This window comes from Miscanthus floridulus, chromosome 18 (genome assembly GCF_019320115.1).
Source record: "Miscanthus floridulus cultivar M001 chromosome 18, ASM1932011v1, whole genome shotgun sequence".
NCBI classification, from domain to species: domain Eukaryota; kingdom Viridiplantae; phylum Streptophyta; class Magnoliopsida; order Poales; family Poaceae; genus Miscanthus; species Miscanthus floridulus.
The window spans coordinates 21840760-21858724 of NC_089597.1; the positions used below are offsets into that span (position 1 = coordinate 21840760).

Consider the following 17965-nt stretch of genomic DNA (forward strand, 5'->3'; position numbering starts at 1 on the left):
TCAATAATACGTACTCTGGATTATGCTAATTCTGTAGGCCTAACAATAGGCACCTTGATCAGTGGTCACGAATCCGGTTCGAAGAGCTGACCTGCTTCATGTTCTACTGACCTGGTGATCGGTACTTATGTTAAGCTGCCAAATAGTGCAAGTTTTTGCATAGAGCATATTATGAATCTTGACATGATTCTGAAATAATTGTGTATTAGATTAAATTCTACAAATTTCATTGCCAGTCAAGGCTGCCACACTGCAATTTTACAGAGGATGGTGTTTGTCGATTATATGCTGTCGTACTCTGGTTATCCTACTGTAGAAGATTCATGCCATGCAGTTTTGTCAAACTCTGGTGCTACCTCTTCCAGCTCCTGCCTCTGTTTTAGCATACTTCGCTTCCTTCATGCATTCTATATTAGCTACATTTTGCTTACAGTAAAGGACATACTAGAAAAATCAGAAAACTTAATTAGTATCCATTATAACATTGCTACAGGAGTCCAATTCAAAAATAGGTATGTTTGTGTTTCAGCTCTCTCACAAAGCATATAGACTCAGTTACCTTCTCATAGCACCTAATATCATATCAACTTTTACCAATTTTGGAAAATGATCTTTATACATATAGCGACCTCTATATATTTAGCATCGTATCTAATTTAATTAGTGCCTTAAGTGAAATTTATACTTTTGGGTACCAGAAAAAAAGTTAACCAAGTGAGGCAGCACTCTGTTTTTCCTATTTATCCTTCATGACAAAGCATGCTAACCATACTGCTAGCCGAACTTTGGTGGTGATTAATAACATAAACGGATTTGGAAAAGCTTGATCACATTGGGCTGGCATTGGCAAAACTATTTCTAATAAGATGCAGTTCACATGTGCAGTATCTTTGTAGTTGCATGCTTGATTGGTTTATGGTCAAACATCATGTGTCTGTAGTTGCAGGAACCCCCCAATGTACATTCTGCTTACACATTATCTGCCATGTATTACCTTTCATTATTGTAAAATTAGCCTCTTTACTTTTTTTATACAATGCCCTCGTTACTTTGCCTGACACATCTTTTATTTTCCAGGTTACCAAATTAATTTGGGAAATCCTGTTGCTTATCTATTCGATAATATATATGGCCGTATGCTCCACTGCATGGATCCATTGAGAGGTCTAATAAGGCATTTTGGGATGGTAAGGATTCCTGATGTTTTAATTAAGAATGTAATACTGTGCGTCCTTCCATCTTGTGTTTTTCCATTTACTAATCACGGTTATGATACATAATGTTCATACCCCCATCCTTTTGTCGCATACAAATTTATGTACATAATGCACACCATGTATTAAAAGTTACTTCTAACTTTGCAATTACACGATACTAAATGTTAACCTGGCCTCAAATAAAAATTACTTTTGCTTACTCTGCACAGCCTAAATATTTGACAGTTGTATTTCTATGTGCCCAACCTTCAATTTTAACAATGTGTTAAATTCCTCAATGCTGTCTCCAGTTCATATTCAGGCTTCAGTGTGATGACAGGTTTCAGCTCGTTGCTTCCTCTGAACAAAATTAGATACGCTGTTTTATACAATGTTTGCTCCATAACTCACAACAGCTCAGACATTGTCACTTCTTTATGATTTGCTTAGTTTGCCATTTTTTCTACCTACATGTTCTTGATGCAACTTTTCTAGCTTTTCTGCTATACATATCTCTTTGGGCCTTATGCATATTACTCTCTGTACCATTTATACTCATTTCCATGGCCACGACAAACCAGAAACTCAGTTGCTTAGTTATAAGGCTTCTCCCCACAGCTATATACGTCCAACTAAATATGTCAAATGATATTCAAATTTCTTCTTCAAAATTGTTATGACCCGTTCGGCTTACCTTAAATCCGGCTTGTTCGGCTTTTTTTTTTCAGCCGGAACAGTATTTTTCTCTCACAATATTTCAGCCACAACATTGTTACAATATGCCACCTTCAGCCACAACATTTCGTCCACAACAGGCACTGGTATATACAATCTTAAGCCTGTATATACAAGGTGGCATATTGTAAGCATACAAAACAACACGCCAATGTAACCCTATATAGACTACATAGTCCACGCAGAAGGTTACACAACAAAGACGCGCGAACATATAGTACCAATCTATCCATCGATCCTGCCTTCAAAAAACAATAAATCTATTTATCGATCCAATCAAACCCCTGTCCAACCGAACCGTTACAGCAGCACGTAGATCATGCGGGCGCGGCGAAGCGCGCCGAACTACCTAGTATAGTGACGTTGCTCCAGTTTGCTTATCTCCTCTTGCTGTCGGCGACAGACAATTTACGCTCGCTACAGCAATCCCACGTTGACACCGCTCCGGTCCTTCCAGTACTCCTACCAACACGTACGTACGCAGGCAGCCCGGCCACAGCCCACGCGTCCACTCGGCTGCCTACGCGACCGACATCAAGCTCCCTGCATGCAGGGACACGTAGCTGCGACGTGTCGAGCTGCCAATTCTAACACGTTGCACGCACGCATCGTCTATAAATAATAAACACATTTGGCCTCGTCCGTTTCATCCATCTCGAGCATAGTAACACACACAAGTAAGCTCAGCAAAGCTAGCCAAAGCGATCGAGAGGAGCTAGAGAGGAGAAAGTATGGCGCACTACGAGCAGGGGAGGCGGCAGCAAGTCGACGAGTACGGCAACCCGATCCCTGGGGGCCATGGTATTCAGGGTCAAGCCGGCGGGTACGGCGTCGCGGGCACCGGCGGCGGCCAGCAGGCCGGGTACGGCGCCACTGGCACCGGCACGCATGACGCCGGGGGCTATGGCGGCTCTGGTTATCCGGGTGACGGGGCTACCGGAACAGGCGTCCATGACGCCGGTGGCCCAGGAGGGTATGGAGCCACAGGTACGCATGGCGTGGCCGGATTCCAGGACGGCGCCGGCGGCGTCGGGCACGCTGGTGGTATGCATGGTGCAACAGGCATGGGCACCCATGGTACCGGCACCGGTCGTCACGGTGCGCATGGTGCCACTGGAATGCATGACACCGGGGTTTTGGGCGGAGGAGGGCACACCGGCACCGGCATGCCCGGCCATGGCACGGCGGGTCACGGCGGCACAGGCATAACTGGAACCGAAGGCGCGTTCCCCCATGGAGCTGAGCACAAGACAGGCGGCATCTTACGCCGCTCCGGCAGCTCCAGCTCCAGCTCGGTGCGTTTAATTTCTTGCTTCATTATTGCTATATATTTTCACGCTCTTGCACTCCCACTATTTATTTTGTGTCCTCGAGCTTTTTGACGACTAAACACGCAAGAATCTTGTCGTGCAGTCATCATCTGAAGATGATGGCATGGGTGGGCGTCGGAAAAAGGGCCTAAAGGAGAAGATCAAGGAGAAGATGCCCGGAGGCCACAAGGACAACCAGGGCCAGGCGACGGCAACCGGAGCATACGGCGGGACAGGATACACTGGGGCTGGGCCGACAACCGGTACAGGAACCACCGGCGGGGCGTTCGCGCCGACGACCGGAGGCACCCACGAGGAGAAGGGCGTGATGGAGAAGATCAAGGAGAAAATCCCGGGTGGCCACAAGGACTACGACCAGCACCAGCACACCACCGCCGGGGCAACCGGCGGCGGCTATGGCGGAACCACCGACACGTACGGGACGACGACGACGACTGAGGGGACGCATGAGAAGAAGGGTTTCATGGAGAAAATCAAGGAGAAGCTCCCCGGTCAGCACTAGGCAGCTCTTCCGGCTGGCGCCCTGCCAAGTTTGTGGACTTCCAATAAGTAGTACATATTATACAGAATAAAGTAACGAAGAAGAATAAACGGCAGCCGTGTTGTTGTATATGTGTGTTTGCATTGTAACCACCTTTTAATAATCCAGTGTGTGTTCATGAGACAAAGTAGAAGAAATATCGTTCCATGCATGACAAGATGGAATAAGATAAGTTACACAGTTATGCTTTTAAGTCAAAATGTTACTACCATGGTCAATCTTACTTTCATGGATATGACACCTCCTTAAAAACATCTACTCCCTCTGTCCTAAGGATATAAACATCTTAGAAGCATCAATTCTTTATGTCCTAATAATAAAATAAATATATATATGCTTCCTCTTTCTGTCCTAAAATAAATATATATCCATCCTAAAATAAATTCTATATTAGTTCTAAAATAAATATATATCTAAGATCAATGGCCTGCACTGCAGGTTCTACATTTTTTGGTGTCCAGAAGGCCAGAAATCTTCCCAGAAACTCTCGTCCACCTGTATCGACACAGGTCCACTGGCGCACCTTCGATTGTCCAAACCAAACCGTCGGACTGAGCGCATCTTCCCAAACACCACAGCAGGTGCCCTCCCAAACACCACAGCAGGTGCCCTGTGCCCATGGCTCTCTCTCGCGCGGCCTATGCATGAGAGTAATGCTTCCTGTATGTAAATTTCTATGTTAATATCTTAGAAAAATCATATATTTTTTTACGAAATTAAATAAAGATAATTTTTATATGAAAATTATAGATCTCGACGAGATCTACAACTTTCTAGTTTTGAGTTTTTTCATTTGAAGTCGTTAAGATGCTAAAAAAATTAATGACATATTTAGACTTAAGGGTATTTTCAACTTTTCACACCCGCAGTTTGACGGCGTTAGAACCCAAACTGACGACAGTGGCATGGAGGGCAAAAAAAAATTAGAGCAATGGCGCTGAAGACCGCTGAATTCCCTCTAATAATTCTTTCAAGATAACAGTATTAAGATAGCATACACACGAGGAACACTAAATGACATGTTATCATACCAGTTCACCTTAATCTTTCAGATGTAACCAGGTGTGTCACCGTACAAGTAAATAAAGGGGAAAATAAGGCTTCATGCAGGGCCTACACAGGCTGCGGCGCTAGTTTTTCTGGTTCCGTCCAAACGAAACAAATCACTGAGACACAAAATAAATTGATCGAAGAGTTCCCTTACAATTTAAAGTTTAATTACACCTTCGGTGATTGTCCTTGTTGGAGTGATTTGATAATAAACGTTAAAAAAAGTACATGAGGGGTGGAGCAATTCAAATTGCAAAATGGACCACTCTGTGTGATGTGCCATGTTCTAGACATATTTACCCCCCGGGATAAGAAGCTATGAGTTGCATTTTCTAAAGAGGTTACTTGACATCTTGCACAACAATGGGACGGTATTCAACAAATGGAATGGACATCTTGCAGCATCAATGTCAATGCAATGATATTCAACAAATGGATTGGCTTGCACTTTACTAGTAGTAACAAAGATGAAATATATGGTTCGATGGAAATGGGGGAAATTCTGAATCACCCCTGTAAATCCATGTATAAATGACCTGAGAATCACCCCTGTAAATCCATGGATTGGCTTGCACTTTACTAGTAGTAACAAAGATGAAACATATCTTTCGCTCACATCTGGAAAGCCAAAAACAAAAACAAAAAAGAAAGGAATTTTGTTGGCCTGGTAACATAATAAAAAGGAAATGGCACACATATGTGACTTGTTAACATTAGAATGAAAAAATGTTCACCTTTTCTTGGGATGCACAATGGCTAACAAACTTAAGAGACTTCTTCCGGTTCCAAGATAAAATATTAAGTCTTAATACCTTTTGTTTCTGACAAAGCATTACACTGAAGAATCTATTACCATGAACTGCCATTCAGGAGACCACAGTTGATGGCAATAAGGTTAGATGATTTTATTGAATATCATGGCGTGACCTTAGGAATTACTAGATCAAGAATGTGGTAAAGGCTAAATAGTTACTGCACAATGGTTCAGATATCAGAAAAATGATATAAAACCACTTTACAAAAATTTTGGAGGTTACCAATTCAACTATGAAACATAAACTTCAATGTTTAAAACTGATGCAATACATCATTTTGCACAGCTGCCCATGTGAAAATTTGAAATTGTGCTGGTACCTGTAATTACAAATTTTTACTTTGAAGCATAAAAGTTCAAATTCACAATATCTTTTCTAGGATCCACTGGCATGTTTTTTCATAACATATAAGAATAAGATCGTTACAAAATTTTATTGCAGGCAAAAAAGAATAATTCTGCAGGAGCAACTACATTTGAGTATAGCAGAGGATCTCACTGATCTATATGCAAAGTACTAGCTGCAAGATTAAGTGACTCACCTTATTCTTAGCAGTGACAGTGACATGAAACTATGACAGTAATACCTAGGAAACATGCCGCTGTAAATGTAATTGACAAGCTGTTGATATGGGGGTTAATTAGCTCCACAGATACCTTAGCATGTGGAAGTACAGCTACCTCGCAGGATTACGGATTACATTTTTCTTGTGTTCCTTGGACATGCTGGGGTTTGGGTTGATTTGGAAACAAAAGATTGGCCAGGTGGGTAGCTGACGCTGCATTGTTCAATATTTATGTTACAGGAATTAAAGCTTCTCAAAATTTTAAACCTCATTTGCTTTGACACAGACAAAAGAAACTCTGTAACCTAGCACAACCCAGAGACTTAGATGGAGGCATTGTAATAACAGTTCCAATATGAAGAGAAAACTGTACTGCTAATGCTAACAAATATGTAGTAAGAACCAGTTCAATAGGATAGATATTAGAATTCTAGAACAAATTACATCGACATAAATAAAGCATAGGAGCAACCGATATGATAGGGGATAGTAATAAACTTTACCAAACCAAGTTTCCACCTTCCTCTTAAGTTACCCTAACCAGTTTCACACTGGACTAAACACCTGAGCCAAGTGACATATCATTATCATTGCCAATCAAAAAGGTAGGCCAGCCCATGATGTACGGATACACAATGTGGTCAAATGTCCTTTTAAACAGCTTCTCCAGTTTCCTTGTTTCCAGGCAGAAGGAAAGGAACCAAGAAGGCAAAATATCTTCTCCATATATCGACATAAACACAATGCCATCAAGAAATGCGAACACTTGGAGCCCGTGCTCACAAAGTTCATCTTCTGGGATCTCGGTAGCCTGAAGAATCTCTCCTTCCAACGGTATCACATTGTGGAGCATCCACTCCTCAGCACTGCTAGCATCTACTCTCCGGAACCAAATGTATAGTGTAAATCCAGCTACGGACACGATGCAGAGCTTCCCATCCTTGGTCCCCCCGAGATTGTCGAGATAGCCCTGCCCTTTCAAGTGCTCCAGCAGATCGATACAGGAGAATTGCCGCGTTGCCGTGTCCATGACCACAATGTAGGCCTGTTCGGCGTGTGCCCAGTACAGATTCCCGTTCACCTGCGTGCCACTGAGAAGCCAGTGCTTCTTGCCTGACGGCTGTGCTGGGGCGGTCTCCGACCAGGGGAGAATTTGCCACTCCCTAGTGTCCGATGAGAAGACAGAAGCGCGCACCCTCGACTTGTCGTGGCAGGAGGCGACCACGCGGAACGAGTCCGGGCTCTGGTTGTAGACGGCGATATGCTCGGTGCGCCAGTTGAGAAGGAGGATGCAGCCGCCACGGCACTCTTCGATCGTCCACGCGGGGGAAGCATCTTCGTGGTAGGGTACCCGGGTGAGGAAGACATCCGCGCCGCGGAGAGCGGCAGCGATGTCCGGGTCGGAGCGGCGGCGGATGGGCGAGAAGGAGGGGACCTCTTCGCCGATGGATTCGAAGAAGAAGCCGAGGAGAGGGTGCTGGTGTAGGGCGCGGAAGCGGCGGCGGAAGGCGGGGGAGGAGCGGACTGCGGCGAGAAAGCCGCGGCAGGTGAGGGTGGCGTGGACGAGGCTCGGGAGTGAGGGGAGGCGGAGGAAGATCTCGCGGAGGAGGTCGTCACCGAGGGAGTGAATGGTAGTGACGGTGGGCGGCTGCGGTTTCGCTGTCGACGGCTGCCGCCGCCGCCGGCGACGGGGTGGTGATTGCGAGGTCATGGGGCAAATGCAGGAAAGTGGAAAGCTTCCCCCGTCATGCCTGTGATTTTTCATTGTTCGGTGTTGCGAACAAATGGGCCGTTTGTTGTTGTTTATTAATGTCAGCCCATTTCGTGTTTGTGGGCTGTTGCTGGCCTTTCGACCATTTTCAGCCTGTGCCGTGGCAATGTGCGAGGTATCCCTTAACTTGCAGAAATCTGCTCCAGCGCGTGGAAGAGCTGATAGACCCCGTGACAGAACAGTGGGATGTGCAGCTTCTAAACTAAACGTTTTGGGAGGAAGATGTAAAGCTGATCAGGACGCTACCAGTACATGTCGGTCCTCTTTGGAATGCGGAAATTTTTCCTGTTCATATGTGTTTTCCTATGAAAAATAAACTGAATCCTATGAAATTTTTATACAATTCTTGTGTTCCAAAGGGACCCGTAGAGATAGAGGATTTACTAGCCTGGCATTATGACAGTAAGGGCAGGTTCTCGGTAAGATCGGCATACAAGGTGCATAGAGCACAAGCACGTAGGAATCAGCACAGCGGCAGACCGGGCGGTCTGAAAGAAGGGAGAGTTTTGGAATAAACTGTGCAGATCGGTTGCCCTCCGAAAGTAAAACACTTCTTATGGAGGTTAAGCCGCAACACTTTGGCTCTCCGAATGGTGTTGCAAAGGCGAGGTATGAAACTTGATACTAGTTTTTTTTTCAACAAAAACTTGATACTAGTTGTTGTATGTGTGGGAGATTAGATGAGGATGGTGGGCACCTCGTGCTGAAATGCAAGCAAGTGAAGGAAGCCTGGAGAGCTCTGAACCTGGAGGAGGTACGTTGTGATCTAGCCCGAGTGGGGTCAGCAGTGGAGATGGAGGGAATTTTAAAATTGGAGCCGAAGGTGCAAGTCATAGTCGTTAATGCTTCTCTGGCTATCGCGGGGGTGAAAGAAACAAATGGAGGGAGGGAGGGAGGAGACTGGATGTAGAGGTGGTTTACATTGCCGCAACACACACTGATTGCTGAAACAACCGGGACCGACATCTCTATTGTCGGATTTCAGACAGTCGAACAGCTGGAGGAAGCCGAGTCATGTGTCCTTAAAATAAACACTAACGGAGCTTTCTTAGCACAGACTGGAGAAGGTGGCTGGGGGTATGTGATTAGGGATGACGAAGGTGGGGTGAGAAAAGCTGGAGTTAGCAAGGGGCATTTATCCAAAGTGCGTTCCATGCTGAACTGCTGGGAGGTTTCGAAGGACTGAAAATGGAGGCTTCGATCGGTATGGCTCATGTCATCCTTGAAACAGATGCGTCGATGTTAAGGATATATGTTTTGATGTACACTTTGACCATGTGTTGTAAACTGCCACATGCAGTGAGCGCGGTCACCGCGCTCCACCACGCGCACGGCATGCGCTGAGTGTAGAGAGGCTGGTTGCCTAAGAGGCAACCTCCCTGATGTAATCCATATATACTCAAAGAGATCAATACACAATGATGTTGGCTCCTATTCTTCTCTTCTACAGTCGATGGTGAAGGCAACTTTGGAGGGCGACGACTACTGGCTGCCACCAATGGGAGGTGTGATCACTGAGCTCAAATTCCTGATGGCGACGGAGTTCATATCGTGCAGTGTTAATGTTTGCTCTCGTGCCTGTAATAAATTAGCTCATGAGCTTGCTTCCTTAGGCTATAAACTGCCCAGTGGTGATCACGCCTCTTGGGATGATGTACCTCAGCTTCTTAAGGGTTTGGTGTCCAGCAATTATGCTGTGACAGAGTAATGAGAAAATCTCCCTTCAAATGGTACTTTTAACTGTTTCAAATGGCAGTTTTACTGATGTGGCGCCACACAAACCGTCCTATATGACAAGGGCTTAAATAGGGCCATGTGATATGGGTAAATCAGACTGTAGTTTTTTTTTTTACAAAAAAATGTCCAAATATACTTTGAAAAATTATAAAATAAAATCCTCAAATCTAGTTTAGTCTTAAAAATATATTTACTAAGAAAATATAAAACTTGTGTCATATTTCTTCTAAAATCAGTTTGTCTTATGGTGCAAAGAATGGGTGGTTGGGGGTTTTGTGATATGTGATCGGTAGGGATAAACTTTGGTATCAGGTGCAAAGAATGTAGCTGAGGTATGTCTGCAAGCTCCTAGTTTTTACAAAGACTGTACTACAAATATATTCAGTTGTAATTGTAAGTAACAAGCCACAAGGCAACAATACTCCCAAAGTACAGTGGTTAAGTCTCCTAAACGACATTAAGATGTACAAGTACAAATATATTCAGTTGTAGTTCTAAGTGAACAAGCCACAAGGCAACAATACTCACAACAGATGCATACAAGGAAATCCACTGCAATCTGTGTGGTGTGTAATACATAATGCACATTACCCAAATAAATTTCAAGGCATCTTTGGTAACATAAAAAGCTATGCAATACAAAACATGCATAGAAGTTACCAAATAACATATAATAATACAATAACTAACTAACAACAGCTTATCAGGAAATTCTAACACAGATATTCTTTGGGACAAAACCTAAAAATAAGAACTCGTATTTGACACAACTCTCAATCCAATCTGCCTCTTTTCAGTAGCAAAAGGCAAAGGTTTAATAAACCACCTACAAGCAGTTTGGACACAGGAATTTAAAATGGAATCAAGAAATTAGGAAAATATTTCTTGTTTGCTAGGTTTATTTATCTGAATCAGATACATAGGATTAGAAAAACTATAGCTTCTCATTCCTGATCTCTACATCCTGATATCATGTAAGATATGGTATTTCCGTTTTAGCGACAGGAAATGGGAAAGACGATTCAGAACCAGAGAAATTTGGGATGACTAACCCTAGTCCTAGATAACCAATTCCTGGCACCTTCAACCAAGAACGGGCCAATCAAACAACAATTCTTTATACTTAACTAGTAGTAACAAAGACGGAATATATAGTTTGATGGAAATGGGAAAAAAATATGAATCACCCCTGTAAAATCCGTGTATGAGATCACAGTTGATGATGACAATAAAGCTTAAATGATCTTATTGAATAGTTACTGCACAATGTGGTAAAAGGCTAAATAGTTACTGCACAGTGGTTCAGATATCAGAAAAATGATATAAAACCACTTTACAAAAATCTTGGACGTTACCGATTCGACTGTGATTAGCATAAACTCCAACATTTAAAACTGATGCAATACATCATTTTGCACAGCTGCCCATGTGAAAATTTGAAATTGTGCTGGTACGTGTAATTAAGATTTTTTTTCCTTTGAAGCATAAAAGTTCAAATTCACAATATTTTTTTTCTAGGATCCACTGGCATGTTTTTCATAATATACAAGATGGTTACAAAGTTTTATTGCAGGGAAAAAGAATACTTCTGCAGGAGCAGCTACATTTGAGTTTAGCGGAGGATTTCACCGATCTATATTCAAAATACAAGCTGCAAGATAAAATGAGTTACCTTATTCTTAGCAGTGGCATGACACAATGAGAGTATTACCTGGGAAATATGGTGCTGCAAATGTAAATGACAAGCTGTTGATATGGGGGTTAATTAGATCCACAGATGCAGCACATGAGCATTTCATGGATCTTGTGCTTCGTGGACATTATGGGGTTTTGGGTTGATTTGGAAACAAGAAAATGGGCAGGAGGGTAGCTGAGGCTGCATTGTAATATTGATGTTCCCTGTACAGGAGTTAAAGCTTCTCAAAATTTCAAACCTCATTTGATTTGACAGAGACAAAAGAAACTCTATAACCTTGCGCTACCCAGAGACTTAAATGGAGGCATTGTAATAACAGTTCCATATGCAGAGAAAATTGTACCACCAATGCTAAAAAATATACAGGAAGAACCAGTTCAATAGGATAGATACTAGAATTCTAAAACAAACTACATCGATATAAATAAAGCAAAGCAGGAGTTGAAATGATAAGGGATGGTAAAATTAAAGTTTACCAAACCGAGTTTTCATGTTCCTCAAGTTACCATAACCAGGTTAAGACTTTTTCCACAACTGCATAGCCGAATTTCATTACTTGATAGCAACGAAATTACATGAGTTTGATGCAAACGAAACATAAGACGATCCTAATACGAGGCCACATTGGAAAGAACACATAGGGTTCGATCCAACTTGCACCAAAATAACCATCCCACAAGCATTTAAACTCGCCAACTACAGAACTAGCAAAATAGTGTTTGAAAGAAAGTGCCACTACTTCACTTATTACATGCCCTTAAGGGGCCAACGGCTCGAAGGTTGTAACGCGGAACCACAGTATTCTACCATCTTCAGCAGGCACACTCCTTCAGCATGTGCAATCAGATATCTCTCCATCAGTCGATCTCAGACAATTGCCATCCTGTTGTCACTCCCATCCAGCCTCCCTTGTTTGTGGAAAGGTTAACACTTGACTGAACACCTTTGTCAAGTGCCATATCAATATCCTTGCCCATCAAAAAGGGAGGTCACCCCATGATGTACAGATACACACAGTTGTCAAATGTCCTTTGAAAGAGCTTCTCCAGTTTCCTTGTTTCCAGGCAGAAGGAAAGGAACCAAGAAGGCAAAGTATGTTCTCCATCTATCGACATATACACAATGCCATCAAGAACTGCAAACACTTTGAGCCTGTGCTCATAAAGTTCATCTTCTGGGATGTTGGTAGCCTGAAGAATCTCTCCCTCCAACCGTATCACATTGTGGAGCATCCACTCCTCAGCACCGCTAGCATCTGCTCTCCGCAACCAAGTGCGTAGTGTAAATCCATGTAAATCCAGCTACGGACACGATGCAGAGCTTCCCATCCTTGGTCCCCCCGAGCTTGTAGAGATAGTCCCGCCCCTTCAAGTGCTCCAGCAGATCGATACAGGAGAGTTGCAGCGTTGCAGTGTCCAGGACCACCATGTAGGCCTGTTTGGCCTGTGCCCAGTACAGCTTCCCGTTCACCTGCGTGCCACCCCTAAGCCAGTGCTTGTTGCCTGACGGCTGTGCTGGGGCGGTCACCGACCAGGGGAGAATTTGCCACTCCCTAGTGTCTGATGAGAAGACGGAAGCGCGCACCCTTGAATTGTCGTGGCAGAAGAAGACCACGCGGAACGAGTCCGAGCTCTGGTCAGACTAGAGCAAGAAGAAGTCCATGTAGCACAACTTGCCGTGATAGCCACTGGGGATGTCATCGGGTGGCGTGGGGAACAAATCAAGGGCCCGCGTGAGGGGGTTGTAGACGGCGATCTGCTCGGTGCTCCAGTTGAGGAGGAGGAGGCAGCCGCCACGGCACTCTTCGATCTTCCAGCCGGGGGAAGCATCTTCGTCGTAGGGTAACCGGGTGAGGAAGAAATCCGCGCCGCGGACAGCGGCAGCGATGTCTGGGTCGGAGCAGCGGCGGATGGGCGAGGAGGGGATGTCTTGGCCGATGGATTCGAAGAAGAAGCCGAGGAGAGGGGGCGGGTGGAGCGCGCGGAAGCGGCGGCGGAAGGCGGGGGAGGAGCGGACTGCGGCGAGAAAGCCGCGGCAGGTGAAGGCGGCGCGGACGAGGCTCGGGAGTGAGGGGAGGCGGAGGAAGATCTCGCGGAGGAGGTCGTCACCGAGGGCGTGAATGGTAGTTACGGTGGGCGCCGGGGGATTCGCTGCCGCCGATGGCTGCCGCCGCCGCCGGCGGCGGCGGCGACGGGGTGGTGCTTGCGAGGGCATGGCAAATGCGCGAAAGCGTTCGACTCCAGCACAGAACGCAGGATGCAGTGATATACGGTCCTGATCCCTTCACTTTTTTTGTTTTCTTATTTTAGACAAATGGGCCGTTTGTTGTTGTTTATTTATGTCAGCCCATCTCATGTTTGTGGGCTGTTGCTGGGCCTTTCGACCATTTCCAGCCTGTGCCGTGGCAACGTGCGAGCTACATTGCAAAAAGTGTTAAAGAGAATTCCTGTGTACCCCTAGAAAAAATAGTCGCCCTTCCGTTCCTCGAAATAATCATTGGGACTCCTGTAGCCACTTTAAAAATTTTTCTTTCCCCTAGTGCCCTTTCCATCAAGTGGTTATTAACTTCCTCACGGAAAAGGGGCACCAGAGGGAAGAAAAAATTTAAAACGGGTATAGAAGGTATTGGCAATATTGGTAAAATAGCTGCGTAATAAATGCATTCATAATGTTTTTAAATATAGTCGGATGAAGATAAAATTTATACTGAAGTTGTAGAGATCTACGAGATCTAAAATTTTGTGGATGATGACTTTTTCATTTGATATCATTTAGGAGCCCAAATAATATATTAAGTTCTCATATTTTGAAATTTAAAATTTTAATGTTTTTAATAATCTCGGATGGAGACACACTCTATATCAAAGTTGTAGTACTCGAAGAGATCTAAAACTTTGTAATTGACTTATTTTCCATTTTCTATTGTCTCGAAGCTAAAATATTCAATACAAGATTTATACATGTGTCATTTGGTTATTTTTAGACAATCCCCTATGTGCCACTCAATACTTAATGGTGCTAACTAGAAAGTTAACAGCCAGCTAACGGAAAGGGCACTAGAGGGAAGAAAAATTTAAAACAAGTATAGGAGTCCCAACGATTATTTTAAGGGCACAGAAGGAGCGACCATTTTTTCTAGGGGTACACATGGAATTATCTCAAAGTCTTATCCCTTGATTTTGATCATCCAATTTCCTTTCCATGTCTCTAATTGAACAGTTTTAATGACAATTTTACTGATGTGGCGCCACGCAAACCGTCGTATGTGAGAGGGTTTAAATAGGACTACATGATAAGGATAATCGGACTATAGTTTTTTTTAAATGTCCAAATATATTTTGAAAATGTATGAAATAAAATCCTCAAATCTAGTTTAATCTTCAAAAAATATATTTTTCGCTAAAAATATAAAACTTGTGTCATATTTTTTGTAAAATCAGTTTTCCGTCTTATGGTGCAAAGTATGGGTGGTTGGGGTTTTGTGATATGTGATCTGTAGGGATAAACTTTGCATCAGGTGCAAAGAATGAAGCTAAGGTATGTTTGCAAGCTGCCAGATTTGCATTGGATGTGGGCATGTTCAGAATTGAGTTATAGACAGATGGTGTCATTTTGAAGACTGTACTACTTATTGCTCTCTCCATTCCAAATTGTAAGTCGTTTTGGCTTTTATAGTCATAATTTTTACTATATATCTAGACATAATTTATATTTAGATGTGAAAGCATCTAGACCCCTAGTTGGGTTTCGGTGATTAATGATAATACAAGATTACTATGACTAACGTGTGTTTTGTAGAGGCAATTAAGTTAGGTCATGGTAATGGAGATCTATTGGGCAAACAAGGTTGTCATGCCCCTACGATGGAAATCGTTTCGGTTTTCAAAGGATGGACGACAAGGTTAAGGATGACTAGTTCTAAGTGTCGATTGAAGTTGGAGAGACACTTAGAGTAGTTTAGGACTTTGTTTTTTTATCCTTTGGCCGTACTATTAAGGGGGGTATGGACGGGTAGCTTGACCTAGGTGAGTCTAGTGAGTTAGGTGTGGTGCACACTTGTTAAAACTAGCTCTAGATAGCTCCTATGAATGCCTAAGATCCTTTGGAGCAAACTTCATTCACATATGTTCGAGAGTTGGAAGTGAATGGAGGGTCAAATGTTGACCGGACACTGGCTCCAGTGCGACCAGACGCTGGCCGCAGGGTCCGGTCAATTCATTTGATTGAGCAGTCCACGTTCGGTGCGACCGGACGCTGGAGAGGTCATGTGACCGAACGGTGAGAGGCAGCGTCCGGTCGACTCTAGTAAGGTTCCAGAGAAGGGAATCTGCGACCGGACGCATCCGGTCAGTACTGACCGGACCCTAGGGGTTCAGCGTCCGGTCGAGTACAGTAAGGTTCCAGTAAGGGTTTAATGCGACCGGACGCGTCCGGTCAATAGTGACCGAACCCTGCCAGCGTCCGGTCAACACATTATCACTGGAATGCGGGTTGAACTGACCAGAGCGTCCGGTCAACATGACCGGAGCGTCCGGTCACCCCGCAGAAGCTCATAACGGTTCGTTTTTCAGACTGCCTTATAAATAGAAGCTCCACTCGTGTGTGGAGTCACTTTTGCTCATTCCAACAGCTGAGAAACACGTTTGTGAGTGCCAAGAAGAGCAAGGTCCTAGTGAGGTGATTGAGATTCGTGAATCCAAGAGAGTAGCCTCATTAGTGAATCAAGAGTAGACAAGTGTGCATCCATCTTCTCATTAGGCTTCACGTGGTCAAGTGAGAGTTCGTGCTTATTACTCTTGGTGATTGTCATCACCTAGACGGCTTGGTGGTGATTGGGAGCTTGGTGATCACCCGGCGGAGCTTGTGGGTGATCCAACTCAAGTTGTGAGCGGCTTTGGGTGATTCACCACGATGGAGTGTCGAAGAATCAACCCGTAGAGAGCACTTGATCCTTACGTGGATCAAGGGGGAGCTACACCCTTGCGCGGGTGCTCCAACGAGGACTAGTGGGGAGTGGCGACTCTCCGATACCTCGGCAAAACATCACCGTGTTCCTCTCTCTCTCTCTATTTACTTTGGCCATTTATTTTGAGCAATTCAATACTTGTCTTTACATTCATAGAATTGTCATGCTAGAGTAAGTTTGGAACATAGGTTGCTAGTCCGTTGTGCGTTAGTTTATTAGAAACACTTTTTCTAGGCACAAGGGGTTAATTAGGCTAACTGTAAGATTTGATTATTGCAAGAAAATTTAGAATTAGCCCAATTCACCCCCCCTCTTAGGCATCTTGATCCTTTCAATTGGTATCAGAGCCTCGTACTCATGTTTTTAAGCTTAACCGTTTAGAGCAAGATGTCTCACGGGGATGGACCTCCTCCTATCTTTGAGGGAGATAACTTTCCATATTGGAAAATCCGCATGGAGGCATACTTAGAAGCTCTAGACGTTGGTATTCTTAGAGCCGCCTCACAAGGCTTCCCAAAACCTCGGGATGCTACTAACCTACAAGGCGATGAGGTTAATTATGAAAAATGGAATGCAAAGGCTCGCAACACCATCTTTAGAGGCCTTTGCAAAGACGTGTTCAACCGTGTAAGGAACCACAAAGACGCCCATGCACTATGGTCGGACGTTTATGCGCTCCATGAGGGAACCAAGAGTGAGCGTGAGGAACGTTATCATCTTGTAATTAAAAAGCTAAATTCATTTGAAATGCTTCCCAAAGAAAGTGCTAATGAGATGTATTCTTGTTTAAATGTTCTTGTAGAGGAAGTTAATGGGCTTGGACTTACTCAAATGTCACCATCCGACGTTGTGAGAAAGATCTTGAGTGTCCTCCCCATTGACAAATATGGGCACATTGTGACTGTGCTACATCAAGGTGATCTTTTGTAACAGAACCGACCAATTATACGAAATTAAGTAAGAAAATCATCCGCCAGCGCAGACGCTTTAGCAAACTTAAGCCCGTATAACCCGGTAGTCCGTGAAATCACGAAGGATTTCCAAACCAACTCATGTCCCAGCCATGATCGTAATAAGTTTAGCGGTCACCAATCACATATTACATAAAAGTTTGCATAACAGATACATCAGAGTTTAAACATAGTTATTACAAAACAAGTTCGAATAAAAAGTAGCGGAAGTCAATTGTTTAAAACCACACACACTCACACGGAGTTCAATATATAGTGCCAGCGAATGATCATCTCCAACAAAAGCATCAGATGAGACGTAAGGAATGACCATGCCCATGGTCCTAAGCATCACCCATCGCAGGATACAGGCAGTTAATACAGTAGCCATAGTACATCTGCCCATCTGTAACAAGTGGGAATAAAACCCTGAGTACGAGAAGGTACTCAGCCAGACTTACCCGACATAACCGAAAATAAATGACACCAAGGATTATGAAGGGCTTTATAGTGGGGTAGCTGACTCATTTGCAAAAGAAGCATTTTTAGCATTTCAAGAACCTTTCTAAAAGCATTATTGCCAAGTTAATTATTATTAACCTGTCCACTAGA

At 43.9% G+C, this 17965-nt stretch overlaps 2 protein-coding genes and 1 pseudogene across 2 annotated transcripts; 1 reads left to right on the top strand and 2 right to left on the bottom strand.

Annotated features, from left to right (window-relative positions):
* Window positions 1-2605: 2605 nt before the first annotated feature.
* LOC136522118 (dehydrin DHN4-like) lies at window positions 2606-3957 on the top strand. Its single transcript, XM_066515907.1, has 2 exons — window positions 2606-3226; window positions 3345-3957. Exons 1-2 carry the CDS (start codon window positions 2663-2665, stop codon window positions 3762-3764), a joined length of 984 nt encoding a protein of 327 aa, XP_066372004.1. The 5' UTR covers window positions 2606-2662; the 3' UTR covers window positions 3765-3957.
* Window positions 3958-6627: 2670 nt separating this feature from the next.
* LOC136523443 (uncharacterized) lies at window positions 6628-7944 on the bottom strand. The gene has a single exon (XM_066517125.1). It carries the CDS (start codon window positions 7942-7944, stop codon window positions 6790-6792), a length of 1155 nt encoding a protein of 384 aa, XP_066373222.1. The 3' UTR covers window positions 6628-6789.
* A 4023-nt stretch (window positions 7945-11967) lies between these two features.
* LOC136522325 (uncharacterized) lies at window positions 11968-13666 on the bottom strand (annotated as a pseudogene).
* Window positions 13667-17965: the final 4299 nt, after the last annotated feature.

Excerpts from the sequence above, each read along its gene's own strand:
- LOC136522118 (XM_066515907.1), top strand. The coding sequence starts at position 2,663 with ATGGCGCACTACGAGCAGGGGAGGCGGCAGCAAGTCGACGAGTACGGC. Across the intron at positions 3,227-3,344 it reads GCAGCTCCAGCTCCAGCTCG|TCATCATCTGAAGATGATGG; the intron begins GTGCGTTTAATT and ends CTTGTCGTGCAG.
- LOC136523443 (XM_066517125.1), bottom strand. The coding sequence starts at position 7,944 with ATGACCTCGCAATCACCACCCCGTCGCCGGCGGCGGCGGCAGCCGTCG.